At 42.7% G+C, this 18,242-nt stretch overlaps 1 protein-coding gene across 1 annotated transcript in view; it reads right to left on the bottom strand.

The window, feature by feature from the left end:
- Nucleotides 1-1,219: 1,219 nt before the first annotated feature.
- KIF11 (kinesin family member 11) overlaps nt 1,220-18,242 on the bottom strand; it is a 193,272-nt gene continuing 176,249 nt past the window's right edge. Inside the window, exon 23 of the mRNA XM_053692415.1 lies at nt 1,220-1,737. Coding sequence (XP_053548390.1) covers nt 1,609-1,737 — 129 coding nt within the window. The 3' untranslated portion in view covers nt 1,220-1,608. The remainder of the gene's footprint in view (nt 1,738-18,242) is intronic.

The raw sequence follows: 18,242 nt of genomic DNA, 5'->3' as shown, positions 1-18,242 counted from the left end.
CTAAGTTTAATCACCACAGTCCTCTCACACATCCTATCTATTAGTTGGGTGCAAGAGAATGACTGGGTGTGACGTAGAGGGGAGGAGCTATATAGCAGCTCTGCTTGGGTGATCCTCTTGCACTTCCTGTTGGGGAGGAGTTAATATCCCATAAGTAATGATGACCCGTGGACTGACTACACTTAACAGGAGAAATAATCAATACTTAAGAGCTTTTGAAGGGGTATATCTCTGGATTGCAAAATAATGTAACTCTTGTTTCTAACTATTCTAAAGTTTTTTTTTATGCTTTTGAAACAATTTTATATACAGCTCTTTTAGTGTTTAACCCCTTAAGTGCATATGGTCACCATCCACAAAATGCAATTAGTGCATATGACAACCAAATGCCATCATCCTGGTGGGGACGGGTGTGGTTCACTTTGGTTGCTAATTGCACCCTCCTGCACCTAAAGGGACACGAAACCCAAACTTTTTCTTTCGTGATTTAGACAGAGCATACAATTTTTAAAAAAGTTTTCAATTTACTTCTTCTGCATTAGGACACTAATCTGCAAATGCACAGACTTACTGAAAAATGACCTACTGTGAAGTGTACACATCCCTGGGCCTTTACACAGATTTCCTAGAGAGGGGCTTAGATGGATCAGACCCACACTCTGCTTATAGTTGATATCACATTGGTTTATCTCATCTTTATGGACTGATATGTATAAGAGTGTAAATAAAAGCAGTGCATCACAGAGTATCTATTTTAGTTAAAGGGAGGGACATGAAACAAAAGTTTTCTTTTCTCACACACAAAGGCACTTACACACACAAGAGAAATAACTGTAGGCATTCGCAGTATGTTGAAAATACAAGTTTTCGGCCGTTTCCCACAAAACCCTGACATTTGCATTATATATATACACACATATATATATATATATACACACATACATACGCACACACTATATATACATACGCACACACACATACATACATACGCACGCGCGCACACACACAATTGCAGAGTAAGAGATAGGAATTTGTATTTTTCTTTTTGTTAGCTTACTACTCACCCTGGAAAGAGCATGTAATTTTCCCACTGCAGTGTCCCTTTAAAGTCCAACTATAAATGCATTTATAAAAGCCAATATGCTGATAAAGCATCCGGACACACATCCCCCCCCCCCCCCCTATCATGTGACATACTGAATAGATTCCAACAACAAAATACAAAACACTAAAATGTTTATTACTTAAACAGTATCAGAAAAAAATGTTATTTACCGTCTGATTCAACTTATACGATTATTCTTATATTTAAAAAATAAAATAAAACATGACAGTTCCGTCCATGTTAATTAACCAATTATTTCTGTCATGCCGATTACATAGTTTTATTGTTTTGTACACGTATACATACACATTATGTACAAAGAGTTGCCAACATTTTACCAAAAAGACATTACATTTAAAATGAAAAAAAAATATATATAATCTCAAACATTTAAAACAAATAAGTATCTGCATAGGTAACATTTAAAGATACATAAAGAAAGGTTCCTGAATGATGACAAAAATAGGATACAGTACAATATAAAGACAAACAAACAAAAAAGTTTAGTTCTGTACTCTCAGTGGAAGCTTAGACCTGGCAAAAGATTGCTCTGCTTCTTCCATAAGTTTAGAACGCTCCAAAATTGTTGAATTTGAATTGTTTTCTTTTTCTTTTCTGCTTCGTTTTTTTTGCTAAAAAAATAAAATTAAAAATTAAAATTAAAAAAGACATTTATCCATTTTGTAAGACATATTTACAGGACTATCATATTACAGTGACACTCTACTGCTCTAGTCCATCACAGCCTGTAAGTTTTGAATTTTTGAAGTATTGGAGTTAAACACATTTGAAGTCCCGCTTAGAGCTGCAGCTGGCATTAGTAGATGGGATTTGCTTTATAAGGCTTATTTGTGTATATGAATTAACTGGTTTTGTGTTTTGAAGTCACAACCTAATAAAATGGGTTGAGCTTGTAGGTATAATCAGATCATTACTTTATCACATTGTGTACATATACCTGCTTCTTTATCTTATATCTGTCCATAAACCAATATACTTGGAGAGAACAATGGAAAATGTATTATTTATTACATTTTTCTCTTCTATACCCCACTGGGAGTGTAATTTCTTGTGCTGGCTGTATTTACACAGCTTATCTATAGCTTGGCCCTAAGACCAGAAACTTTCAGAATAGGTGGGGATACCACAGGCTAAATAAACTATTTAAAATGCCAATATAAGGGTAGAGGAAATACTTGTAAACAATTTAATACACTCCAGCAGGTAAAGTGGATCACTTGGAACATTTTTTTTAGTAAACTGTCCCTTTAACTTAGAGGTGTGGTAGGTGCAGCTCATTCATTAACTTTGCATTAATTTCTTGTGGAAATGAAAAGGATATGAAAACACCAAAAAAATGATGCATGTTTTATCAGAATCATGAAAGGAAAAAAAATGGTTTCATACCCCTTTAAGACAGTGTTACACAAAGGATGTGCAACGTTTTTCCCTTGATAAAACAAAATTTATGCTTACCTGATAAATTTCTTTCCGGACATGAAGAGTCCCCAAAGTCATTCCAATTACCAGTGGAAAATTCAACTCCTGCCCAGCAGGAGGCGGCAAAGAGCACTCCAGCAAAGCTTTTAAGTGTAACTTCATTTACCCAAAATCCCCAGTCATTCGGCCAAAGGAAAATGGAAAAAGAAGAAACACAGAAGGGTAAAAGGTGCCTGAGGTTTACTCAAAAAACTGCCAAATTATAATTAAAGAAAGCAGGGTCGTGGACTGTCCATGTTCGGAAAGAAATGTATCAGGTTAGCATACATTGTTTTCTTTCCTATGGCATGGAGAGTCCACAACTTCATTCCAATTACTAGTGGGAACCAATACCCAAGCTAGAGGACAAGGAATGAACAGGGAGGGAGAAAAAAAGGCTGCAGGACCTAAACAGAAGGCACTACCGCTTGAAGAACCTTTCTCCCAAAAGAAACCTCAGCCGAGGCAAAAGTATCAAATTTGTAGAATTTGAAAAAGTATGCAAAGAGGACCATGTTGCCACCTGGCAAATCTGTTCCACAGAAGCTTCATTTTTGAAAGCCCAAGAAGAGTAGACAGCCCTAGTGGAATGAGCCGTAATTCTCTCAGGAGGCTGCTGTCCAGCAGTCTTATAAGCCAGAAGAATCATACTTCTTAACCAGAGGGAGAGAGTAGTAGAAGTGGCCTTCTGAACTTTACCCTATCCAGAGAAAACAACAAACAGGGCAGAAGATTGCCTAAAATCTTTAGTAGCTTGAAGGTAAAACTTTAGAGCACCACAACATCCAAGTTATGCAAAAGACGTTCCTTGTGAGGAGGAGGATTAGGACAAAAAGAACTACAATTTCCAAATTCTGCGAGCGGAAGAAATAGCAAGGTGAATCAAAACCATCCAAGATAACAATTTGATATTAACAACATGCATCGGCTCAAATGGAGCCTGCTGCAAAACATTAAGAACTAGATTAAGGCTCCAAGGAGGAGCAACAGGTTTAAACACAGGCCTGATTCTGACCAGGGCCTGTACAAAAGCTTGAACATCTGGTAAGTCTGCCAGATGTTTGTGCAAAAGGATAGTTAATGCAGAAATCTGACCCTTCAGAGTACTGACTGACAAACCTTTCTCCAGGCCATCCTGAAGAAAAGAAAATACGGGGAATCCTTACCCGGCTCAAGGATAAACCATTAGATTCGCACCAATAAAGATATTTATGCCATACGTTATGGTAAATCTTGCGAGTAACAGGTTTGCGAGCCTGAAGCATAGTATCAATGACCGCTTCAGAAAAACCACGTCTAGACAGAACTGTTTGATACAAGCAATGACTCGTGGAAGGAGAGCAAACTGAGGAAACAGATATGCTAGAGCGAACATCCAAGGAACTGCTAGAGCATCTATCAGAACGGCCTGAGGATCTCTTGACCGTGAACCGTACTTTGGAACCTTGGCATTTTGTCGGGACGCCATCATCTCCAACTCTCTGGAATCCCCCCTCCACCACCACCTGAGGCTTATCTGAGAGAACAATTCCAGAAGGAGAGCCCACTCTCCGGGATAAAAGGTCTGTCTGCTCAGAAAATCTGCCTCCCAAATCCCAATTGTCCACTCCTGGAATGTGGATGGCAGATAGGAGACAATTGTGAGCTTCCACCCACTGCAGAATGCGAGTCACCTCCTTCATGGCCAAGGAACTCCGAGTCTCTCCGTGGTGGTTGATGTAAGCCACGGAGGTGATGTCCGACTGGAATCTGTTAAACCGGACTAAAGATAATTGAGGTCACGCTGACAGGGCATTGAAGATTGCCCTAAACTCCAAGATGTTTATGGGAAGAGAAGACTCTTCCCAAGACTACAGGCCCTGAGCCTTCAGAGAACCCCAAACCGCTCCCCAGCCTGATGTCCGTAGTCACAATCTCCCAGGAAGCAAGTGCCCAGAGACGGATGTTCCTGTGAAATCCACCACAAGAGAGAGTCTCTTGTTAGGGTGTCCAGACTCCGATAAATTTGAATGGTCTCTGTTCCATTGACGGAGCATGCAAGTTGCAGCAGTCGCAGATGGAAACTAGCATAAGGAATGATGTCCATGGAAGCCACCATCAGACCAATCACCTCCATGCATTGAGCCACTGTTGGATGAGAGGCAGACTGGAGAGAAAGGCAAGCAGCAAGAAGTTTGGATTTTCTGATATCCGTCAGGAAAATCTTCATGGACAAGGATTCTATGATTGTTCCTAGGAAACACACTCTTGTAGACAGAACTAGAGAACTCTTTTCCAGATTCACTTTCCACACGTGGGAACGTAGAAAAGACAACCTATCTGTATGAGATTTTGCTAGTCGAAAATATGACGCCTGAACCAAGATGTCGTCTAGATAAGGCGCCTCTGAAATTCCCTGGGATCTGATCACTGCCCATAGGGCTCCCAGGACCTTTGTGAATATTCTAGAAGCCGTTGCAAGACAAAATGGAAGGGCAATAAAGTGGAAAACATAAATTATGCTTACCTGATAATTTCATTTCCATCGAGGGGAGGAGAGTCCACGGCTTCATTCATTACCATTGGGAATTAAGAACCTGGCCACCAGGAGTAGGCAAAGTCACCCCAGCCAAAGGCTTAAATACCTTCCCCACTTCCCTCATCACCCAGTCATTCTGCCGAGGGAACCAGGAACAGTAGGAGAAATATCAGGGTAAAAAAAGTTGCCAGAAGATTAATAAATTTAAGGCCGCACAAAAGAGATACAGGCGGGAGCCGTGGATTCTCCTCAACTCGATGGAAATGAAATTATCTGGTGAGCATAATTTATGTTTTCCATCTAAAGGGGAGGAGAGTCCATGGCTTCATTCATTACTATTGGGAACATATATCCAAGCTCTAGAGGACACTGAATGAAACCAGAAGGGTAAAAGGCGGACCCTAATCTGAGGGCACCACAGCCTGTAAAACCTTCCTCCCAAAAACAGCTTCCGCAGAAGCAATGCTTCAAATTTGTAAAACTTTGTAAAAGTGTGTAAGGAGGACCAGGTAGCCACCTTACAAATTTTCTTCATAGAGGCCTCATTCTTGAAGGCCCAAGACGAAGCTACAGCTCTAGTTGAATGAGTCGTTATTCTTAAGCCAAGCGAATCAAGCTCTTCAACCAAAAAGACAAAGAAATAGCAGAGGCCCTTTGCCCCTTCCACTTCCCAGAATACACCACAAAAAGATGTAAACTGTCTGAAATCCTTTATAACCTGAAGATAGAACTTCAAGGCACAAACCACATCCAGGTTATGAAGTAACCTCTCCTTTGAAGAAGGGTTAGGACACAAAGAAGGAACATCTATTTCCAGCTTAATGTCACGGTTATACACCACCGTGGGGAGAAACCCCAACCCATTGCGAAGTACAGCCATATCCGCATGAAACACCAGATAAGGAGGATCCCATTGCAAGGCAGCCAGCTAAGATACTCTGCATGCTGATGCAATAGCCAACAGGAAGAGAACCTTCCAGGACAGAATCTTAATGTCAATGGAACGCATAGGTTCAAACTGAACCCTCTGCAAAACCTTAAGGACTAAGTTTAAGCTCCAAAGCGGAGCCGACTGTCTAAATACAGGCCTGATTCTAGATAGAGCCTGAACAAAAGATTGAATGTCAGGGAGCTCAGCAAGTCTCCTATGCAACAAAACTGATAATGCAGAAATCTGTCCCTTTAAGGAACTAGCGGCAAGACCCTTCTCCAAACCATCTTTCAGAAAAAGACAGCATCCTGGATGTCTTCACCTTATGCCAAAGATATCCATGCTTCTCACACCAGGACCAGCAAGTCCTCCACACCTTATGGAAGATGCGACGAGTGACTGGCTTCCTTGCCTGAATTAGAGTATCAATCACACTCTCAGAAAAGCCTCTCTTGGCTAAGACTAGGCGTTCAATCTCCATGCAGTCAGCCTCAGAGAATCTAGATTTTGATGCTGAAAGGGGCCCTGTGACAGCAGAACCCTGCGACAAGGTAATCTCCACGGCGGAGAGGATGACATCCCCACCAGATCCGAAAAACCCCGTCCTCCGCAGCCACCAACGAGCGATCAGAATGGCCGGGGCCCGCTCCTGTTTGATGCGTGCCAATACGCGAGGTAGAAGTGGTAACGGTGGAAAAATGTAAGCTAGGTTATATCTCCAAGGAACCACTAAGGCATCTATCAGCTCTGCCTGGGGATCCCTGGATCTAGACCCGTATCGAAGTAGCTTGCAATTGAGTCTGGACCCATGAGATCTCTCTCTGGCACTCCCCATCTGAGACAAATCTCCGCAAATACCTTGGGGTGAAGAGACCATTCTCCCGGACGGAAAAATTGTCTGCTGAGAAAGTCCGCTTCCCAGTTGTCCACCGAGGAGTCAGAGTGGGCCTCGTCATCATATTGCACCTCTGGATCTCCCATCGGTGAGGACAAACCCTGGGCCGGGCCGCTATGATAAACCCTACGCTTACCAGAACGTGGTAAGGCATGGATCACCTTCAAAACCGCCGATTCCAGTCCGCAAAGTCTGATAGCCAACTAATCTCTCCCGAAGGAGAAACGGTTGGACCCCGGGCACTGCATGTGCAATCCGAGAAGAATGTAGGGAATACACCTCCCGGGACGAAGAACCCTCAGAGGTCGACGGCTCAGTAAGTACTAGACATCCGTTTACATTTAGATGTTGTAACTTTATCAAGGCATGTGGAACACAGTTGAGCAGGTTGATCTACCAGAACCTCCTCACAATGAACACAGGAAAGAGACTTTATTAAGGAAGGAGAGCCTTCCAACGCGTCAGAGTCCTCCATCGCTTGCGCGCTTGGTTAGACTAACTTTATTTATTAAAAAGGCACCTTTATACCACTAATGGCCGGGGCACTCACCACCTCCTAGGACCCGGACTACAGAAACTGCTACGTCTCCTGCACCACAGATCAACAAGGAGGATAGCCACACCCAGTCATATGGGATGCCTGGCAGGACCGCCCCTGCACTAGGGAAAAACACGCCATAAAATGGCCGTGCAAATCTTTCGCAAGTAACCTGAAAGTTCCACACATTGCCAGAGCCTCATCTCGCACATAACTCAGCAATGACACAAACAATATCATGTATACACCCCCCCCCCCCCTGTTCAATAATCTCCCTTCCAGGAATATTAACTCTTGATTCTGTAAAGATAAAAAGGCGCCACACTGTGACCCTGTCTTCTATGTTATTATTAATAAAAAATGAAACGATCTTACCAGAATCTACGCCGTGGAACAGGAACACAGCCCTTCAAGTGTTACATGTTAGTAGCCTCGCTCCTGACATGGACTTTAGTGAAGAAAGCATGCAGCGAAACTCATCAACGCTGATTGCTTATGGAGCTGTTAATATGAGTCGGGATGGTTTCGCAGAAAGACTCTCCCTGTATCTCCGGACTCTAACTTTCGCCCAGGCTCTCACCGAGAGGCTGACAGGACTACTTAAAACTCCAGAGTCTACTCCGAAAATCCGGCACTCCTCTGCCATCTATGACGAAAGGCAAAGAATGACTGGGGGATGAGGGAAGTGGGGGAGGTATTTAAGCCTATGGCTGGGGTGTCTTTGCCTCCTCCTGGTGGCCAGGTTCTTAATTCCCAATATTAATTAATGAAGCCGTGGACTCTCCTCCCCTTTAAATGGAAATGCTTGTCCAGAAAGGCAAATCTGAGAAACTGGTGATGATCCCTGTGACTGGGAACATTTAAGTACGCGTCCTTCAGGTCTATGGTCGTCATGAACTGACCTTCCTGGACCAATGGAACGAATAATTTCCATCTTGAAAGACGGAACCCTGAGGAACTTGAGATCTAGGATAGGACGAAGAGTTCCCACCTTTTTGGGAACCACAAATAGATTTCATTCGTTCCTTTACGCAATTTAAGAAGGCCTCCTTCTTTACCTGGTTTGAGGATAATCTTGACAGGAGAAATCTGCCCCTTGGAGGGTAAGACTTGAAACCTATTTTGTAACCCTGGGATACTATGTCCACAGCCCAAGGATCTGCGACATTGCGTATCCAAGCCTGTCGAAAAAGAGAACCTGTAGATTCAAACTCAGATCGGGGACCAACCTTTTATGCTGATTTAGAGTGAGCGGAAGGCTTTTTGTTTTGTTTTCCCTTGTTCCAGGGCTGGCTGGATTTCCAAGTGGACCTGGAATGGTCAGGTTTGGAAGGAGGACAACTTCTGTCCCTTAAAGTTGCGAAAGGAATGAAAATTAGAAGTCTGACGACCCCTAGGTCTATTCTTCTTGTCCTGAGGTAGGAAATATCCCTTTCCACGCGTAATCTCTGAAAATGATCTCTTCCAGACCAGGTCCAAACAGAGTTTTTCCCTTATAAGGTAAAGCCAAAAGCTTGGCCTTTGAAGAAACATCAGACTGCCAAGATTTTAACCACAGAGCTCTGCGGGCAAGAATGATTAGTGGACAACTGAGGCCAAACAATCAGAACATCGAAGACTCCAAGATGATTATGGATAGCAGACTCCTACCCAAGTCCATAGTCACCAACCCAACAGGCTGGCGTCCGTGGTAACATTACTCAGGAAAATCTCCAGAAGAATATGTCCAGAGACAGATGCTCCTGCAATAATCACCACAGGAAGGAATTTAATGTCGACAGAGACAGCACCACATTATCCCCGTCCCACTATCTGAGCATGCATAACAGCAGACTCCCAGATAAAATCGAGCAAGGGATGAAGTTCAATGAAGTAACCATCAGACCAATTACCTCCATACATAGAGCCCCTGAGAGGTCAAACAAAGTGTAGAAAGAGGCAAGAGGAATAATCCTTGATTTTCTGACCTCTGTCAAAAATATTTTCAGAGATATGGAAACTAATATTATCCCTAAGAAACTACCCCAGTAGCTGGTCATTTTCACATTCACTTCCCATCCAAGGGAATGAAGAAAAGACAACCAAATCTCTGAATGAGAGTTTGCTTGTTGAAAAAAATGGCGCCTGAACCATTATGTCGTCCAGGGAGGTTACCACAACAATTCTCCGAAACCTGATAACTGACAAGATGGCCCCCACTGGGAGCCGTGGCAAGGCCAAAGGAAAGAGCCACAAAACTGAAAGTGTTTGACAGAAGGCAAAACTCAGGAACTTGAAAATACACAATCTCCAGGTCTATGGTCACATGAACTGACCCTCTAGGACCAAAGGAAGATTGAAACCGTTAGTTTCCATTTTGAAGGACGGTACCCTGAGAAAACCTGAGATCTATTATAGGACGAAAACTTCCCTCTTTTCAGGAACCACGAACAGGAAAGAATAGAATCCTGGACCCTGTTCCCTCACGGTTATCTGGACTGCAGATAAAATTGAGAGGAGAAACCTGCCTCTGGGAGGAAGGAAAGAATTATATGTAGAAACCCTGACATCTCGTATCCATGTTTGAAGACAAACAGAAAATTTCAGCCCCCTACCTGGGCAGATCCCTGATTGGGGGCAAACTCCTTTTGGTCTATTCATCTTGTTTTGTGGTAGAAAAGACCCTTTTCCACCCGTAATATCAAATATTCCTGTCAGATCAGGACCAAACAAGGTCTTACCCTTGTAAGGAAGCGCTCAAAGATTGGACTCAGAGGAAATATCAACTGACCAAGATTATAGTAAGAAAAAAAAAATGAATTGGCTATCTTACGACCCTTCATCCTGCTCTAGATCTCCTCTAAAGGAGACCCTAACAAATTGGATCAAACAAGGCGTTGCATCCATAAGATGCCGCACTTGACAGTGGCAACCATGTAAGCCCTCAGCTTTTATAAGCCTGGTGGCCCTCTGAGAGGTCTTTGAGGAGGGGGTACTGCCACACCCTGGGATTAAACCTGGGCCCTCAGCTCCCTGGGCTGTTGCTTTTGCCATGTGCTATTCCTGCAACTGTTCCATTGATCCTGAAAGAATAGCTATTCTATCTAGGAATCACAGTTCTCTTAGCCAGAGTAGAACGCCCTACTACTGTAGGCATCGTGCATCATGATATTTACTAGAGACAGTGACAGGAAAAATCCTTTTAAAGACAGAAGACAGGAAAAAAGGAATCCCTGACTTCTCCCATTCCTGTGAAAAATCTAACACGGTCTGGAACAGGAAAAACTTCAATCGAGGAATCTTAGCATTTATTAAAGTTACTAAAGATTCTTAAGGGATTGACAACAGACGTATCTGAGTCGCTCCAAGCAGCCAAAACATCCTATAACCATACACAAAGGTGTTTAAGCTTAAATCTGAAGAAGGATACTACGTCAGCATCAGATAAAGGAATTATACTGTCGGAATCTGAGATTTCACCCTCTGAGGCTATCGACATAACCTCCTCATTCGAAAACCTTTCTCCCCTATGAGGGAGGCAACCAGAGTAGCCACAGGTGGTACAGAAACCTTACAATCTGAATCTCTAATTTTCCTCTTGCGATTTTCCAATAGGAAAAACAAAGAATGCCACAGATACCGCAGAAGATATCTGAGCAGAATATCTCCTCCAGGAGATTGAGAGAAACCGCAGGGCACTGCATGTGACGCCATTGGGGCTTGGGACGTCTAAGGAGGAGGCTGTGGCATTGCCTGAACAGCATCAACCTGAGACATATAGGGTTCAGCGGACAACAACCTATCTCTAGACGAAAAAGATGTAGCTAAGCAAGCAACACTGTATTGCATATAAGGCAACCATTTGTGCTCAATACTAAATATAATAATAAACATATAATTTCTTAATGCAGCATGTAAAATGAGAAATATAACTTATTTAAACATTGCAATATGTGACTTTATTTAGCATTGAAAAATGAACATGAAAAATGTTAATATATGATATGTACTTGAACATTAAAACTCTGATATGATTGCTGACTGGCAAGTATGCAAAAACCCTTCAGCCTAACTGAAGATATTAGATTGAACTGAAAAAAATCCTTGCATTTTAACATTAACTTTGCAGAGGATCACTGCATATCTCCTGCTGATCAGAGCTGAATTAACATAGAGACTCCCCTCCGCAAGTGTACAACAGACTCTGTGCAAAACTAAGCTAAAGCGGAGAATCAGGTCATGTGACCCGCAGAAAGGAAACAGAGCTGCATACAAGCGTGTGCTTCTGCTTTTCCCCTCAGAAAACACTGCGTCTCTTCCCGCCACTAGTAATGGCAGAAGCTAAAAATCACATACAGATTTTCAATAAAAATGTAATCACAGTTTGCATACCCCTTGTAGTCGCAGCCCAAACAAATCAATAATATCCCCAATGAAAAGAGCCACCGCCTGACAGTGGAACAAAAACTTTTACAATACTGCAGCGTCCTTCCCGCCTTACAATTCAGAAAAGGCAGAAGACTGTCACAAAAAAAAAAACAAGTTCAAAGAGGAACAAAAAGGATGCTTTACACAGAGGTGTTCATACTACATGTGTAAAAGAAGTCTCTTATTGTACAGCGTACTGCTGCCACAGGGGAGACTATACTGCCATAAACACTGCACACTGTTTTACTACAAAGTGAAGACATGACACAAAAAAACACAAGCATGCTAAAAAAGAATGCTTGCCAGCTGAACCTCAAAATTAAAATTACGATAAAATAAAAGGAGTATCCTTAATTCAATTGTCTCTATACACACACACGTGCCTGCGTCCTGCCTGCAAATATCCGTGACTAAAGGATATATTAATCCCATAAAGCTGCAGCCAATTTATTTAATTCCTTAAGTGCCCATCTCCAACCCTAGAAGATAAAAGACACTTACCTCCAATCTGGCTGTCCACCAGCAGGACAGCTTACAAGATATGAGAGGACATATTTCCTCACAGAGACCTGTAGAAGGAGAAAGAACAGAGTCAACCACTCTGGCTTTCTATACCATGGGCAGCAAATATGTTAGGAAAACGCAGCAAGGCACACCTTACAAGTTCCTTACTGCTTTAAAGCCACCACTGCTCTGCTGAAGAGTCTTAGGTGGAGTACAGCTAGACCCAACCCTTATAAAAAGGGAAAGTCAACTACTCTGGCTTTCAAAATAACAAACTCTTGATTGAAGTGAAATAATTCTTCAGACACCTAAACTTCACCTCTTCCATGCACCGAAGCCAAAGATAAAATATAAAAATATAATTGGGCCTGCTTAATTAAAATTATCCCGCACGGTTGCTGGATTTTGGCCATTTCCAATTGAAGGATCTCAAGCAGGAACTTTTTGCACCACTGTCTCCTAAAACAGCAATCCACTTAGAGCTCTCCTCCCTGCCGGAGCTAATGAAGAAGATGGTTACCTTTAAAAATCCTATCCTAGCCTGGCAAAGAGTTTGTAAAGCATTACAAGTTGATTTCAACTATTCTAAATATTTACCTATTATAGGTAACCCTGTGTTCCCAGAAGGAATGAGTTGAAAAGTGTTCAGAACTTGGAAATCGAAAGGACTAGAATATTTTTAGCAATGTATAGACTTAACTAGCCAATGTTCATTCATTTGATGATATTAAAGTCCAATTTAAGGTGGTCAATAAAGATTTTTTTCGGCTATTTGCAGGTTAGACACTTTTTAAACACAAGAAAAGACTTATCTTTTGTAAAAAAAAAAAAAAAACTGGGATGGCTTATTGTCAGGGATCTCCCTCTTCCAGGCTGGTGTGCACTCTATTTCTCAATGGTATAGGTTACTGTTGCTAAGAGAGGGGGAATCCAATCTTGATTCCTTGGTTCGCAGATGGGCGGTAGACATTCCAGGGATTAACAATAATGCCATAAGGCAAAGTATTGCGAGTGCTTGGCGTGCTACACCCTTGCTTTCCTGGAGAGAAGCGCAACTACAACTGATTAATCGTACATATATAATACCATACGTGTTAAGCATTTGGAAAAAAAAATCAAGTTTTTATTGCCATAGATGTAATTTCCCTAGAGCAAATTTGCAATTTATTAATAACATGCATACAAAACTGGTATTGGCTCAGAACAGGAGATACGTAGGTTTTTTTAAAAAATGGGGTAACTTTATTCAAAGTCTTCCGGTTAACGTACAAAAACAGTATATTTATCTATTTCGGAACTCTATCTACGTGCAGGAAGCTTATCTTAGAGGTGAAATTTCGGTTTAGAAAACAGAACTTCAATCTAGGGGGGGTGAGTGGGGGGGGAGGGAGCGGGGAGAGTGCGGTTTGAGGAAGTTCCTTTGCTTTGATCTTAATTTTTTCTCCAATGTTTTGTTTAGCTGTTTGTGAGTTGGTCTGTCCCCGATTTTAAGAAAGTAGGAAAAACAGAATTTATGCTTACCTGATAAATTACTTTCTCCAACGGTGTGTCCGGTCCACGGCGTCATCCTTACTTGTGGGATATTCTCTTCCCCAACAGGAAATGGCAAAGAGTCCCAGCAAAGCTGGTCACATGATCCCTCCTAGGCTCCGCCCACCCCAGTCATTCGACCGACGGACAGGAGGAAATATATATAGGAGAAACCATATGATACCGTGGTGACTGTAGTTAGAGAAAATAATTCATCAGACCTGATTAAAAAACCAGGGCGGGCCGTGGACCGGACCGTTGGAGAAAGTAATTTATCAGGTAAGCATAAATTCTGTTTTCTCCAACATTGGTGTGTCCGGTCCACGGCGTCATCCTTACTTGTGGGAACCTATACCAAAGCTTTAGGACACGGATGAAGGGAGGGAGCAAATCAGGTTACCTAAACGGAAGGCACCACAGCTTGCAAAACCTTTCTCCCAAAAATAGCCTCCGAAGAAGCAAAAGTATCAAATTTGTAAAATTTGGCAAAAGTGTGCAGTGAAGACCAAGTCGCTGCCTTACATATCTGGTCAACAGAAGCCTCGTTCTTGAAGGCCCATGTGGAAGCCACAGCCCTAGTGGAGTGAGCTGTGATTCTTTCAGGAGGCTGCCGTCCGGCAGTCTCATAAGCCAATCGGATAATGCTTTTAAGCCAAAAGGAAAGAGAGGTAGAAGTCGCTTTTTGACCTCTCCTTTTACCAGAATAAACAACAAACAAGGAAGATGTTTGTCTGAAATCTTTAGTAGCCTCTAAATAGAATTTTAGAGCACGGACTACGTCCAAATTGTGTAACAAACATTCCTTCTTTGAAACTGGATTCGGACACAAAGAAGGTACAACTATCTCCTGGTTAATATTTTTGTTGGAAACAACTTTCGGAAGAAAACCAGGCTTAGTACGCAAAACCACCTTATCTGCATGGAACACCAGATAGGGCGGAGAACACTGCAGAGCAGATAACTCTGAAACTCTTCTAGCAGAAGAAATTGCAACTAAAAACAAAACTTTCCAAGATAGTAACTTAATATCTATGGAATGTAAAGGTTCAAACGGAACCCCTTGAAGAACTGAAAGAACTAGATTTAGACTCCAGGGAGGAGTCAAAGGTCTGTAAACAGGCTTGATCCTAACCAGAGCCTGAACAAATGCTTGAACATCTGGCACGGCTGCCAGTCTTTTGTGAAGTAAAACAGATAAAGCAGAGATCTGTCCCTTTAGAGAACTTGCAGATAATCCTTTCTCCAAACCTTCTTGTAGAAAGGATAGAATCTTAGGAATTTTTATCTTGTTCCATGGGAATCCTTTAGATTCACACCAACAGATATATTTTCTCCATATTTTATGGTAAATTTTTCTAGTTACAGGCTTTCTAGCCTGAATCAGAGTATCTATTACAGAATCTGAAAACCCACGCTTTGATAAAATCAAGCGTTCAATCTCCAAGCCGTCAGTTGGAGGGAAACCAGATTCGGATGTTCGAATGGACCCTGAACAAGAAGGTCCTGTCTCAAAGGTAGCTTCCATGGTGGAGCCGATGACATATTCACCAGGTCTGCATACCAAGTCCTGCGTGGCCACGCAGGAGCTATCAAGATCACCGAGGCCCTCTCCTGATTGATCCTGGCTACCAGCCTGGGAATGAGAGGAAACGGTGGGAATACATAAGCTAGGTTGAAGGTCCAAGGTGCTACTAGTGCATCTACTAGAGTCGCCTTGGGATCTCTGGATCTGGACCCGTAGCAAGGAACCTTGAAGTTCTGACGAGACGCCATCAGATCCATGTCTGGAATGCCCCACAATTGAATTATTTGGGCAAAGATTTCCGGATGGAGTTCCCACTCCCCCGGATGGAATGTCTGACGACTCAGAAAATCTGCTTCCCAATTTTCTACTCCTGGGATGTGGATCGCAGACAAGTGGCAGGAGTGATCCTCCGCCCATTGAATTATCTTGGTCACTTCTTTCATCGCCAGGGAACTCCTTGTTCCCCCCTGATGATTGATATATGCAACGGTCGTCATGTTGTCTGATTGAAACCTTATGAATTTGGCCTTTGCTAGTTGAGGCCAAGCTCTGAGAGCATTGAATATCGCTCTCAGTTCCAGAATGTTTATCGGGAGAAGAGACTCTTCCCGAGACCATAGACCCTGAGCTTTCAGGGATTCCCAGACCGCGCCCCAGCCCACTAGACTGGCGTCGGTCGTGACAATGACCCACTCTGGTCTGCGGAAGCTCATTCCCTTTGACAGATTGTCCAGGGTCAGCCACCAACGGAGTGAATCTCTGGTCTTTTGATCTACTTGAATCATCGGAGACAAGTCTGTATAATCCCCATTCCACTGTCTGAGCATGCACAGTTGTAATGGTCTTAGATGAATTCGTGCAAAAGGAACTATGTCCATTGTTGCAACCATCAATCCTATTACTTCCATGCACTGCGCTATGGAAGGACGAGGAACAGAATGAAGTACTTGACAAGAGCTTAGAAGTTTTGATTTTCTGACCTCTGTCAGAAAAATCCTCATTTCTAAGGAATCTATTATTGTTCCCAAGAAGGGAACTCTTGTTGACGGGGACAGAGAACTTTTTTCTTTGTTCACCTTCCATCCGTGAGATCTGAGAAAGGCTAGGACGATGTCCGTATGAGCCTTTGCTTTTGACAGGGACAACGCTTGAATCAGGATGTCGTCCAAGTAAGGTACTACTGCAATGCCCCTTGGTCTTAGAACCGCTAGAAGGGACCCTAGTACCTTTGTGAAAATCCTTGGAGCAGTGGCTAATCCGAATGGAAGTGCCACAAACTGGTAATGCTTGTCCAGAAAAGCGAACCTTAGGAACTGATGATGTTCCTTGTGGATAGGAATATGTAGGTACGCATCCTTTAAATCCACGGTAGTCATAAATTTATTTCCCTGGATAGTAGGTAGGATCGTTCGAATAGTTTCCATTTTGAACGATGGTACCCTGAGAATTTTTTTTAGGATCTTTAGATCCAAAATTGGTCTGAATGTTCCCTCTTTTTTGGGAACTATGAACAGATTGGAATAAAATCCCATTCCTTGTTCTGTTATGGGAACTGGATGTATCACTCCCATCTTTAACAGGTCTTCTACACAATGTAAGAATGCCTGTCTCTTTATTTGGTTTGAAGATAATTGAGACCTGTGGAACCTTCCCCTTGGGGGTAGTTCCTTGAATTCTAGGAGATAACCTTGAGAAACTATTTCTAGCGCCCAAGGATCCTGAACATCTCTTGCCCAAGCCTGAGCAAAGAGAGAAAGTCTGCCCCCCACTAGATCCGGTCCCGGATCGGGGGCTATCCCTTCATGCTGTTTTGGTAGCAGTGGTAGGCTTCTTGGCCTGCTTACCCTTGTTCCAGCCTTGCATTGGTTTCCAGGCTGGTTTGGGTTGTGAAGTATTACCCTCTTGCTTAGAGGATGCAGAATTAGAGGCTGGTCCGTTTCTGCGAAAGGGACGAAAATTAGGCTTATTTTTAGCCTTAAAAGACCTATCCTGTGGGAGGGCGTGGCCCTTTCCCCCAGTGATGTCTGAAATAATCTCTTTCAAATCAGGTCCAAATAATGTTTTACCTTTGAAAGGAATGTTAAGCAATTTTGTCTTGGAAGACACATCCGCTGACCAAGACTTTAGCCAAAGCGCTCTGCGCGCCACGATAGCAAACCCTGAATTTTTCGCCGCTAATCTAGCTAATTGCAAAGCGGCATCTAAAACAAAAGAGTTAGCCAATTTAAGTGCTTGAACTCTGTCCATAACCTCCTCATACGAAGATTCTTTACTGAGCGACTTTTCTAGTTCCTCGAACCAGAAACACGCTGCCGTAGTGACAGGAACAATGCATGAAATTGGTTGTAGAAGGTAACCTTGCTGTACAAAAATCTTTTTAAGCAAACCCTCTAATTTTTTATCCATAGGATCTTTGAAAGCACAACTATCTTCGATAGGAATAGTAGTTGTTTAGAGTAGAAACCGCCCCCTCGACCTTGGGGACTGTCTGCCATAAGTCTTTTCTGGGGTCGTTGAATAATTTCTTAAATATAGGGGGGGGAACAAAAGGTATGCCGGGCCTTTCCCACTCTTTATTTACTATGTCCGCCACCCGCTTGGGTATAGGAAAAGCGTCGGGGGGCACCGGAACCTCTAGGAACTTGTCCATCTTACATAATTTCTCTGGAATGACCAAATTGTCACAATCATCCAGAGTAGATAACACCTCCTTAAGCAGTGCGCGGAGATGTTCTAATTTAAATTTAAATGTCACAACATCAGGTTCAGCTTGATGAGAAATTTTTCCTGAATCTGAGATTTCTCCATCG

This window comes from Bombina bombina, chromosome 9, assembly GCF_027579735.1.
Source record: "Bombina bombina isolate aBomBom1 chromosome 9, aBomBom1.pri, whole genome shotgun sequence".
Classification (NCBI taxonomy): domain Eukaryota; kingdom Metazoa; phylum Chordata; class Amphibia; order Anura; family Bombinatoridae; genus Bombina; species Bombina bombina.
The sequence above is the reverse complement of the archived record's forward strand: the minus strand, read 5'-3'. Positions and strand labels throughout refer to the sequence as shown.